Source organism: Muntiacus reevesi, chromosome 9, assembly GCF_963930625.1.
Source record: "Muntiacus reevesi chromosome 9, mMunRee1.1, whole genome shotgun sequence".
In the NCBI taxonomy this organism is placed as follows: domain Eukaryota; kingdom Metazoa; phylum Chordata; class Mammalia; order Artiodactyla; family Cervidae; genus Muntiacus; species Muntiacus reevesi.
In genome coordinates, this window is record NC_089257.1 from 47,225,093 (window position 1) to 47,237,422 (window position 12,330).

Genomic DNA, 12,330 nt, shown 5'->3' on the forward strand with positions numbered 1-12,330 from the left:
GTAAACTTGGAGTTCAGTTCAGTTCCGTTCAGTTGCTCAGTCATGTCCAACTCTTTGCGACCCCATGAATCGCAGCACACCAGGCCTCCCTGTCCATCACCAACTCCTGGAGTTTACTCAAACCCATGTCCATCAAGTTGGTGATGCCATCCAGCCATCTCATCCTCTGTCGTCCCCTTCTCCTCCTGCCCCCAATCCGTCCCAGCATCGGGGTCTTTTCCAGTGAGTCAACTCTTCGCATAAGGTGGCCAAAGTACTGTAGTTTCAGCTTCAGCATCAGTCCTTCCAATGAACACCCAGGACTGATCTCCTTTAGGATGGACTGGTTGGATCTCCTTACAGTAACCAACCCCAAAAGTCCTCTTCATCAACTGGAATGTTTTTCCTTGCAGCAGGTCCCTGACTTGCCCCTTCATCTGAAAAACCATGACAACGGTCTTCTTATCTTTTGAACAGTGCCACACTTCTAGCCCTTGCTTCTTGTTTCTGATGAATCCCTCTTAGTAACAGCCTGCATGTCACACATGTCACCATTCATCACCTTTCCTTCAAGGCTGACTTGACCGTGGGTCGTAACACTTTCGTACGAACTCTGGACTGTTCAGAATTCCTTTCTGAACAGAGATTGCTTTTTAGAAAGGCAACATAATGGAGTTGGCATTCAAGGTGTCATAATTTGCTGTCCCGGGCAGAGTACCTAAGAGCACACATTTGGATCCATACACATATGATGGCAGATCCTGGCTCTGCCATTTATAACCTTTGTTGTTGTTTGACTTTTCTCAGACTCAGTTACCTTTGTAAAAAAAACCAATTTAACATCTATCACAGAGGGGCAAGGCAAGGACTGAATGAGATAAAGTTTGCAAAGCTCTTAGGGCAAAGCAGGGTGCTTGAATACTCAATAAATAGTAATTATTACCCAAATAGATGCTTCTGTTTTCTGTCTTTTGCCCCAGTTGCCTGGCTGAGTTTGATCCCTGGGTTGGGAAGATCCTCTGGAGAAGGAAATAACAACCTATTCCAATGTTCTTGCCTGGAGAATTCCATGGACAGAGGAGCCTGGCAGGCTCCAGTTCATGGAGTTGCGAGAGTCGGACACGACTGAGCAACTAACACCCACACACACACACCTGGCTGGAAATGCAGTTACCTTCACACTTCCTTTGACATGCTGATTCTTGAAGAGGCAAAGGAAAGTGAAGACAGCCCTCCTTGGGGAAATTGAGAAGGCAAGACTCAGATTTTAAGTGGGCGGGGGATGGTGTTTCTTCATATATTTGCAGATCTGTGTTAAGTAATAAATAGTAAGCGAAATCCCAAGATTTTTATGCTTTTTAAATAAAATTTTAAAATACAAGTTTAACAGTTTTAAGTACAATAAGATTGAATCATGTAATGAGTCACTTCAATTTTCGACAGGCTTCCTATTTCAAAGTCCTTAGATACTTCCTGTAATCAAAACCCATTTTCCAATTCACAGGCAGATATTATCTAATGATCCACTCAGTCTTTTCATGTTCTTAATTTGGGGTCAGTCTCAATGGCCTGACTCACATCAGCTGTCATTTTTGTGATCGAAATGTCACTTCACATTACAGTGTTCATGGGGACAGTTCTCATCTTTGGTTTCAATTCAATTTCATTCAAATCAAATCCGTATGTCTCAGAACAATTGAATTTGCTTAAAATCCCCTCTGTTCAGATAAGACTATAACCACCACTTCCTGTTGATGCTACTGAAGTTTCTAATACCTTCTAAAGCCCTGGTACTGCCTGATAACAAGGACGCTGCTTTTCTTCTGCCCCCTGATCCTGACACTAGCGCTGAAACCAGCCACACAGCCTCACGGCCGCCAGAGCTTGAACCACCACTGCTGTCTCTGATCTTGATGCCACAGTCTCCACCACCCCATCCCACCACCACTCCTGCTGGGTCAGTGCCCTTCAAACTGTAGAAAAGTCTTTCCTCATACCTCACTTATTGGAAATCTTGGCTAAGTAACCACTTATTATAAGTGTTTAGAAAAGTATTATTTGATTTTTTGGGTTTTTTTTTGGTTTGACATTGGTTGAGTTTTTCAAGTCTTCCACAGAACAGACAAAAGGGACTGAGCCACAGCACAATCCACCCATGGCATACTCAAAATTTTATATTTAATCAGTCAGTTTCTGAGCAGATTGTGTTAAAAATATTCAACTGTAATGATTATTTCATATATTTGTCTATTTTTCATTTGTTCTCTTTTTGAAAAAAATGTTTAGATTCCTGGTAGAAGTGACCTCACCCCTCCACCAAATGTGTTGAAATTTCATTATCCCTTCATCTTGTGGGCTGGCAGACCAAAAGCACTCTGAGGACTTAGTGGCACTGTCCAGAGTAGGAAAACAAGGATGCTGAGATCAGGCAGCATCAGGACCCAGAAAACTCACCCAGCTGAAGAAGGGGTAGACCAGTAGGGCCCTCCACAGTATTCCTAGGGCTGAGCTTGATTCACATAACAAAATTCACCATTGACCAAAGCCCAGCTAAAGAGGTGAGTTTGGAGCTGTGCTGCGATTTGGCCATTGGCAGCATGGCCTCTGCTGGTGGTATTCCTGGTAAATACCAGGGCTGGTAAAAAAAATGGGCTGAGGTCGTAGCCCAGCCCTCTATGCAGGCCTTCGGTGACAAAGCAGATGCCGAAGTAGTCCATCAGGCTGAATGTTTTGGAAGAGCTCTACCCAAAGCAGTCTGAAGGGGCTCTGCAGATGGAGAGATGAAACTAAGGTCATAACAGGGACGGATGGGGTAGAGAGAGCTGAAGGGACAAGTGAGATACATATGCAGGCCACTGGCCAGGGGAATCCAGAGAAATGGAATAAGAAGGTAGGAAGCTGTAAGTGGAATACAACACCTGCTGCATGCTACTAGCTTGGACTAGGTTTTCTTAAAGTTACCTCATCTGGCTAGATTTAGAGTGTCTAGAAAACCAAGACAGAAGCTCAGATATATAGATTGAACTTATACAGTACACTTAGAAATGATGTAATTGCTAAAGTTTCCACTTTTATTTAATTTCATTTGAAAAGATTTTAAATTTGTGTAGTTGATTTATAATATTGTGTTAGTTTTTTGGTGTACAGCAAAGTGATTCCGTTTTATATATATATATATTCTTCATATTCTTTTCCCTTATGGTTAAATGTTGGATATTAAATGTAGTTACCTGTGCTATGTATTGTAGGACCTTATTCTTGTCCATTTTAGGTATAGTAGTTTGTATCTGCTAATCCCAAACTCCTAATTTATCCCTCCCCAGCCCCCTTTCCTTTGTTTCTATGTCTGTGAGTCTGCTTCTGTTTTGTAGATCAATTCATTTGTGTCATATTTTGGATTCTACATATAAGTGATATCTTGTATCTTTATTTCTGAACATTCACTTAATATGATAATCTCTGAGTCCATTATGTTGCTGAAAATGGCATTGTTTCATTCTTTTTTGTGGTCAAGCTGTATTCCTGTGTGTGTATCATATCTTCGTTATCTATTCGTCTGTTGATGAACATTTATGTTCCTTCCATGTCTTGGGTATTGTAAATACTGTGAATCTTAAACTGTAGTTAGAAGTCTTGGGATCTAATTCCAGCTCTGATAACATGACTTTGGGCAAATTAATCTCTCTACATCCCTGTACCCTTCAGTAAAGAGCTTCAGATGGTTCTTTTAAGGGTTTGTAAAGTTCATATCACTATAGTTAATCAAAAACTGAAGGTGTGGCCGCCCTGGCTAATAGCAGCACACTAATTCCAGACCACATGGCATTCATTGGGGGGGGGCTGAGCCTGTTGATGGCTTGCCTTCCTGATAAGAAAGGATTCAGGGACTGGCAAGCTGGCCTACATGTATGAGTCTCACAGCTGACAAAAGGGGTTTGGGGAACCAGCACCTAATGTGGATGGTGGTTTGGGAAGTAGAACCAATTGGAAGGTGCTCCAGAGTATTTGGGAACTTTTGTTGTATTTGAATCGCAGTATAGGGGAAATATCCATTCACATTTTCCTCCTTATCTAGAAAATAATATCCTTTCCCAGGGGTATGGGTATGCCCACACTCATGCACACACTTCAGAACCAAAGGTCACAGACAGACTAGTTTTCCTTCTACCAGGTACCCTCTGGCTTGTATTACCTTCTCTGATAGCCTCACACATGAACATTTGATCTTTGAAATGCAGTCCAGGCTTTCCAGTTTGAGAATGTTTGCAGCTCTCCTATGGTTTACATGTTTAATTTTTGTTATTGCTGTGTCCATGGCAGTAACTACAGTTTTCTTTCTCTCTGTGACTGCAGCATTAATACTCTTAGTCTGTATTAGAAGATGCCCAGAGTTTAAATTAAGTTGAATGCTGGGCTGAGTGTGAATCACAAGAGTTCCTCCTACTCTTAAGTCTGGGGCTCCGGTGAAAGAGCCCATCCTCACAGCTTGAGAACAGGAAAGGTATGTCACACCATACAGACCCTCTCCTCCCCAGTCTTAATTTCTCCTGCTCCACTCCTCACACCACATTCTGATAGTTCCTTCAGTGCCATTTCCTGCGTCTGCACAGGCTCTTTCCTCTGTCCACAGTGGCCTTGCCTCTTTCACTCCTGATGACCTCCTCTTCAGCCAAAATGGCCCAGCTCAAGACATCTTTATGGTCCTCTCTATAGACCTCAGTCCCCTCAAAGTTAGCCCTTCCCTCCTCTTTGCGCCTACACATTTTACACATATCTCTGTTGTTCAGCTTCTCATGTTGTAATAACATCTCCTCTGTGAGCTCTTTGAAAGCAGAATATGTGTCTTCCTCATGGTATCTCTATCACCAGAATCTGTCACAGTGCCTGGCACTTGTCTGATACACATTAAAAATATATGGATGACAGACGTAGAAGACAAACATGGTTACCAAAGGGAAAGGGGAGAGGAATAAACTGGGAATTTGGAATTAACAGATACACGCTATCATATATAATCAAGGACCTACTATTAGCACAGGGAACTATATTCAATTAGAATAACCTATAATGGAAAAAAAATCTGAAAAAGAACATATATAAATATGTATAACTGAATCATTTTGCTATATATTTGAAACACTGTAAATAAACTATACTTCAGTTTAAAAAAAATAAAGAAAATATTTTTGTGTATGGTAAGAGGGTGTATTCTAAGTTCCTTGATTTCCATGCTTTCAACTTTCCAAACACCACTTGCTAAAAAGAGTGTTTCTTCGCATTGTATATTCTTGCCTCCTTTGTCAAAGATTAACTGAGCATAGGTGTGTGGGTTTATTAATATTTCTGGGCTCTCTATTCTGTTCCATTTACCCATATGTCTGTTTTTTGTGCCAATACCATGCTGTTTTGATTACTGTGGCTTTGCAGTATTGTCTGAATTCAAACTAGCTTAAAGACTTAAACATAAGACCTGACACCATAAAATGCCTAGAAGAGATCATACACAAAACATTCTCTAACAGAAATCATACAAAAGTTTTCTTGGGTCAGTCACTCAAGGCAGTAGAAATAAAAACAAAAATAAACAGATGTGACCTAATCAAAATTACAAGCTTTTGCATAGCAAAGGAAACCATAGACAAAAGAAAAGACAGCGTATAGAATGGGAGAAAATATCTGCAAACAATGTGACCAACAAAGGCTTAATTTCCAAAATATACAGCTTATGCAACTCAACAACAAAAAAACAACCCAATCGAAACGTGGATAGAAGAGCTAAATAGACATTTCTCCAAAGAAGACATACAGATGGCCAATAGGCACATGAAAAGATGCTTAACATTGCTAATTACTAAGAAATGCAAATCAAAATTATGATGAGGTACCACCTCCTAACAGTCAGAAGGGCCATCATTAAAAAGTCTACAAATAACACAGACGATGTGGAGAGAAAGGAATCCTCCTCCACTGTTGGTGGGAGGGTAAGTTGGTGTCAGTCAGTTAGTTCAGTCACTCAGTCATGTCCGAGTCTTTGCGACCCATGAATCAGCACGCCAGGCCTCCCTGTCCATCACAAACTCCTGGAGTTTACTCAAACTCTTGCCCATCAAGTCGGTGAAGCCATCCAGCGATCTCATCCTCTGTCGTCCCCTTCTCCTCCTGCCCCCAATCCCTCCCAGCATCAGGGTCTTTTCCAATGAGTCAACTCTTCGCATGATGTGGCCAAAGTATTGGAGTTTCAGCTTCAGCATCAGTCCTTCCGATGAACACCCAGGACTGATCTCCTTTAGGATGGACTGGTTAGATCTCCTGCAGTCCAAGGGACTTTCAAGAGTCTAGCCACTGTGAAAAACCATATGGAGTCTCCTCAAGAAAACTAAAAAGAGAACTAACATATGATCCAGCAATCCCACTCCTGGGCATTTATCCAGACAAATCTCTAATTAAAATAGATACATACACTTCTGTGTTCATAGTAGCACTGTTCACAATAGCCAAGACATGGAAGCAGCCTAAATGTCCATAAACAGATGAATGGGTAAAGAAGATGTGGTAAATATATACAGTAGAATATTACTTGACCATAGAAAAGAATAAAATAATCCTGGACCTAGAGATTGTCATCCTGAGTGAAGTAAGTCAGACAGAGGACCGATATATCATATGACTTCCCTTATATGTGGAATCTAAAAAGAATTGATACAAATTAACTTAGTTACAAAACAAAGAGACTCACAGACTTAGAAAATGAACTTATGGTTGCTGGGGGCAGGGGAGGGATAGTTAGGGGGTTTGGGATGGGTGGGTACACACTAGTATATTTAAAAGGGACAACCAACCAGGAACTACTATACAGCACATAGAGCTCTGCTCAGGGTTATGTGGCAGCCTGGATGGGAGGAGAGTTTGGGGAAGCATTGGATACATTTATATATATGGATAAGTCCCTTTGCTATTCACCTGAAACTTAAAACATTGTTAACTGGCTATACCCAAAAGCAAAATTTTAAAAAAATAAAGTAAAAAAAGAAGATGACATGGCACTTACATGCAATAGAATACTACAGCTTTAAAAACAAGAATGCAGTAATGCCATTTGCAGCAACATGGATAATGACTAGAGGTTATCATGTTAAGTGAGTCAGAAAGACAAATATCATATGATGTCATTTATATGTGGAATCTAAAATATGATACAAATGAATCAATCTATGAAACAGAATCATGGACATAGAGAACAGACCGGTGGTTGCCAAGACATGGAGGATAGGCTGGTGGGGTTGGGAGAGGGATGGAGTGGGAGGTTGAGGTTAGCTGATGTAAACTTTTCTATATAGGATGGATAAGCAACAAAGTCCTACTGTATAGCACAGAGGACTATATTCAGTGTCCTATGATAAACCATAATGGAAAAGAATACTTTAAAAAGAAATGTGTAACTGAACGGCTTTGCTGTTTAGCAAAAATGAAGACAACATTGTAAATCAACTGTACTTCAATTAAAAAGAGAAAACTGAAATAAAATATATTTATATGAATGAAAACCAAAGCATTCTTTTTGTTTCTTTTTCCTACAGAAACGATGACTGTGGGTAAGAGGACCACTTATGTCAAGAACACAATAGGACAACCATCTTACAGAGATCTTCAGTAACTTTTCCCATCCAACAACATCCAGATGACTCTAGTGACCAAATGCTCAGCTGTAAACACAGCAATAACTGGCCCTCTTTCCAGGTTGGGTTTGCTGAACGTGAATGGTCCAGCTGTCTTCAGGTGGCCTAAGGTGGTGTGCTGCAGGGGAAGCACATCTCTTCTGGCCAAGAATCGAGACTGGACTATGGAAGAAACCACCTGACACAGAGTACTCAGAGCACCTAGAGTGCCAGGACTCGTAGTGATAACACAAGGCCCTTGGTGATGGGTTTCATAGCAGCTGCCCTGGCAGCGTCACTCTGACATGGTGTTATTTGCTGGAAGGCCCTGGAATGACAGAATATCTTAAAATCTATCCAGGTGCTAAGTAGGCAGCAGATCTAATTCATACTGGACTACTACTGAGCTAATAACTATCTCCAGAAAATAATTTCACCCAAGAAGTACTCCAGCTTTGCACGGAATAGCCCCAGGAGAGTAACAGGATAAGCAGGCCATTACCCTGGAAAAACTCGAGTGCAAAGCGGTCTAGTTCACAGCAAATTCACTGCCTACTCCCATGTCTGTGGCAGTGAGTACCAGTTGATTGTGGCCCTCTCTTCTGCTAAACACAGAGTCAGAATCCCCAGCACTATTTTCAGAATAGCCAGCAGCCACTTCCTTTCAACTGGTATTGGCAAGTAGAATGAATGTTCCTTGTCATCCCTGTTAGAGAGGCATGCATCTCAATGGCATAGGCATCTGGAATACCCTTTCCCAGGTACATTTGTCTTCCGAGGGAAGAGCCTCAGAAACAGATGTACCATTGAGTGAGCTGAGTTCGTGAAGAGATGACACAGCTGGTCCCTGATTGAAGGCACAGCTTTTGGGGCCTTCTTGGCCTGAGTGCCTTCTGGGTATTTCCATATGCAACAGCCCAGAGGCATAGCCTTGGGCAGCCACAGACAGGTTTCCTTTCATTTCCAGACACATATATCACATTCACAGCACTTGGGGAATGGAAGTACCTACTGGAGTGGTCAAGGGCTCTCCCCGGGTGTCACGTCCATTACTCAGCTTCCTTTGTGACCACATCAGCCAACCCACTGCCAGCTGTGTTCCACATCCTCCTTGCTTCTGCTTCTATACAAATGAAACCAAAGGTCTCGGCATGCCCTGGGGCTGGGGGTATTACTTTTCTTCCCCAACATGGGTGTAAGGTACCCCGCCCATACATTTGCCCATACATTTCTCCAAGACAGCATTTCCCTTCCATACAGTCTCTTTGCAGCAGAATCCATAGTGTGACTGTAGTTTACCTTCCTGGGAAACTCATTATCTTCATTTCAATTAACATTTCCATACAGGATTAACTGGGTGGAAGCACGAACTAGGCAGGTCTTCAGAAAGTTCTTGTTGCCATGGCTGCCTGGTACAAGAAGCTACCTTGATGTCAAATCTTAAAAGGCTGGAGACCTTTGGTTGTATGAGGCAGTGTTACTATGTTCCAGCTTCACATGTACCCCAGCCTGTGTATTCCATTTCCATCTCTGATTGGCTTTCAACCTCGAAGATTGACAGGGAACCCAGGGTTCTGCCTATGTCTGTTGACATGAGAAGAATTCGATTTGTTTGCCCAAGGTTCCCCTCTGCCTATTCTTCCACGTTCAGACATCTTCCATCCTACCAGTGTTTAGAACCAAAGCATGAAGGACTAGTGCCAGCAAGATAGTCAGCAGAAATATTATCTCTAGATCATGGCAGATGAGCCCAGAAAGGTGGTCCCAGAGAAACCAGACTGGCCCCAGTAAATATCAGGCAGCCATCCTAATAAGTTTTGACTTGTCCTTGGAATGGGGAACCTTGGTAGGAGATCCTGGGGCAGCTGAGCCTATTGTTCCCCTTCTCTCAAGATCTTCCTGCCTTGAGGACTAGGAGCCCTGTGGTACTTTTGAGTATGCCACTGGCTTGCCAGTATGAAATAGAAGGTGACTTTAATAGGGGCCAGCAGGCAAGTGGCTTGTATCTGGAAAGCTTTGCCTAGCAGTCCGGCTGTGGCCAGAGGCTGGTCAGAAATTTGAACTCCCTGAGCCCGTCTGCCGCTCTGCCTCTGTTTCCTTGTATTCTGTTTGGTTTCCCTTTAGTTTCCTAGTAAATGTTCCTTTTGAAAAATTCCAACTTTGTTTCATTGAACTTGGGGGGAAGGGGAGTCTCCATTGTCTTTTCCAAGAAAGAGAAGGAAGTTAAAGTATCATCTTAAAGGAAAAAAATGGTAATGTCAGTGGAAAGGGATACACCCTGGTTAGATCTTTGGAAGGCCTTCAGAAAAGATGGTTCCAAGAGATGAGGAGAAACCAAGTGTCTCCCTCTGCCACCTGGCCCTGATACTCAGCCCATTCCTCTCGCTGCCTTTGTCTTCAAGGAGACCTGCCTTGGATGCCTGTTGCATCATCGCAGCCAGTGAACTGGGCACATTTCATAGGCAATGTGATATCCAGGAAGCACATGGTGCATGACGAGAGGAGAAATAATGAAGGAGAGGGAAAGGACTATTTCTACAGTGTGGATATTTTCAAAATGCTCTAACAGTCATGACTCTAAATGGAATGATTTAGTCCTCGTGGCCATCGGTAGAACTACATTTCATATGAAGAGAAGAAAGGCATACTCTCATACTTAGGTCTGGAGAAGGCAATGGCACCCCACTCCAGTACTCTTGCCTAGAAAATCCCATGGACAGAGGAGCCTGGTAGGCTGCAGTCCATGGGGTCTCGAAGAGTCGGACATGACTGAGCGACTTCACTTTCACTTTTCACTTTTATGCATTGGAGAAGGAAATGGCAACCCACTGCAGTGTTCTTGCCTGGAGAATCCCAGGGATGGGGTCGCACAGAGTCGGACACGACTGAAGTGACTTAGCAGCAGCAGCAGCATACTTAGGTCAACGAGACTGACAAAAGATAGATATGCAAAGTGTCTTGTTATCTTCATGGCCATCCTGTCCTACGATGGTGGGTGTTCCAAGGATCTACTGCTGCATAGCAAAGCACTTCAAAGCTTCGTGGTTTACATAGCAAGTCATTATCTTTCATGATTCTGTGGGTTGGCAGAGTTTAGGTGACTGCTCGCTCTTGGAGTCTCGGGGTTGCTGTCAGACGGCAGCTGAGACTGGTATCATCTGAATCCCAGACTGGGTAGGATGTCCATAGTGGACTCTGCATCCATGTGCAACTCCTCCGTTGGGAGGGCAAGCACAGCTGAAGGCTGATGGGGCCTCTCTCTGCACACAGTCTCTCCACATGGTTAGCTTGTGCTTCCTCACAACATGGAGGTCTCGAGGCAATCAGACTTGTTACAGGGCAGCTGGCTTCTCCCAGAGCCTATGTGGCAAGAGGTCCCAGTAGATGCTGCAAGACTCTTCTAAATAACCTCAGAAATAACACAGGGTCATTGCTACCACAGACTGTTGGTCAAGAGCAAGTCATAGGGCCAGCCTAGATTCAATGGAAAGGAATTACCGAAGAAGGAAATACGAGAAAGTGTGGCTCACCAGGGCCACTTTGGAGATAATGGGGATTGGAGTGGAGGAGGAGGGATTCCTGGATGGCTGTCACTTTAAAAAACACATGCATTACTTAACATGCATGAAGGGGGTGTAATAAGAGGCAGAGGAGAAGGGCAAGGGCTATCCATGAATACTTCAAAAAAGCATAAGCTGAAGAAAAGTGAGTAGATGTGACTGAAACAGTTGATGATGTCATAAGAAAGCCTGGAGGAAAATTGTAGTTCTAGTGATTGTTCAAGAGCTTGAGTGGAATACTTTTTGCCCCCTCATCTTTACTGCCAAAGTAAAAGTGCAAACAAGACATTCCATGCTCAGGAACATACTTAGAAATGAAAATGCAAAGTATATGAGCAAAGGTTGTTTGCCTCTTTTCTTAAGACTTCAGAAAGAGTTCTTGAAGTTAGGAAAGAGGGAATTTATCAAGTCTAGTCTAAACATAGCTCTGCCAGTTGTCCCCTGGCATGATGTCCTCACATGGCTACTGTCGCCATGGTACCTTCTCCAGTCTGCCTCTGCCTGTCTTGCAGCAGTCCTGCTCTATGGAATCATCAGGGTCAGTCCACTGCTCTTCCCTCCACCCTGGGCTCCTCCTAACTCAGCCACCTTGCTAGAACTTGCAAAGTTATAGAAAGTGGTTTAATGAACTGAGAAAAGGATGTAACTGTGGATGTGCGTATGGCCAAAAACAGTGTCTGCAACTTGTATGTGGATCCTAAGAATTCTGCAGGCCATTTAGCTGCCCATGGCCACCCATTTCACTGATGGTCACTGAGGGCTATGAGAGTGTCCAGCCTGGGAGGGTCCTAGAATGGCCATCCACACTCAAGTCAGAGAGGATGGACACTTGCTTTGCTGTCCCATGCTGGATCCCTGTGAAGAATATCTCTCACACGCTAGGTTCCTGAGCTGCTTGGTGACACGGAGCACAATGAGAGGCTGAGTGCCCAGTGAGCCCTCTCTGAGCCTCTAGTTTTCTCACTGACAGGGCCTTCCAATTCTCTTCCCCCTTCAATTCTTAGGGCCCAAGAGGGGCCATAACCCCTCATTGTCTTTTAACAACCACCTTAGACACTTTCTTAACCACAGATCCAGTGATGTCCACCACAGAGGTACTGCTTGGCACCTTATCTTCTCAGCCAGAGTAGTCATGG

At 43.2% G+C, this 12,330-nt stretch overlaps 1 protein-coding gene across 1 annotated transcript in view; it reads left to right on the forward strand.

Moving 5' to 3' along the window:
• The window catches only part of SYT9 (synaptotagmin 9), a 209,443-nt gene extending 199,695 nt beyond the window's left edge, over positions 1-9,748 (forward strand). The window contains exon 7 of the mRNA XM_065944286.1: positions 7,557-9,748. Within this exon, the coding sequence (XP_065800358.1) occupies positions 7,557-7,565 (9 nt within the window). The 3' untranslated portion in view covers positions 7,566-9,748. The remainder of the gene's footprint in view (positions 1-7,556) is intronic.
• Positions 9,749-12,330: the final 2,582 nt, after the last annotated feature.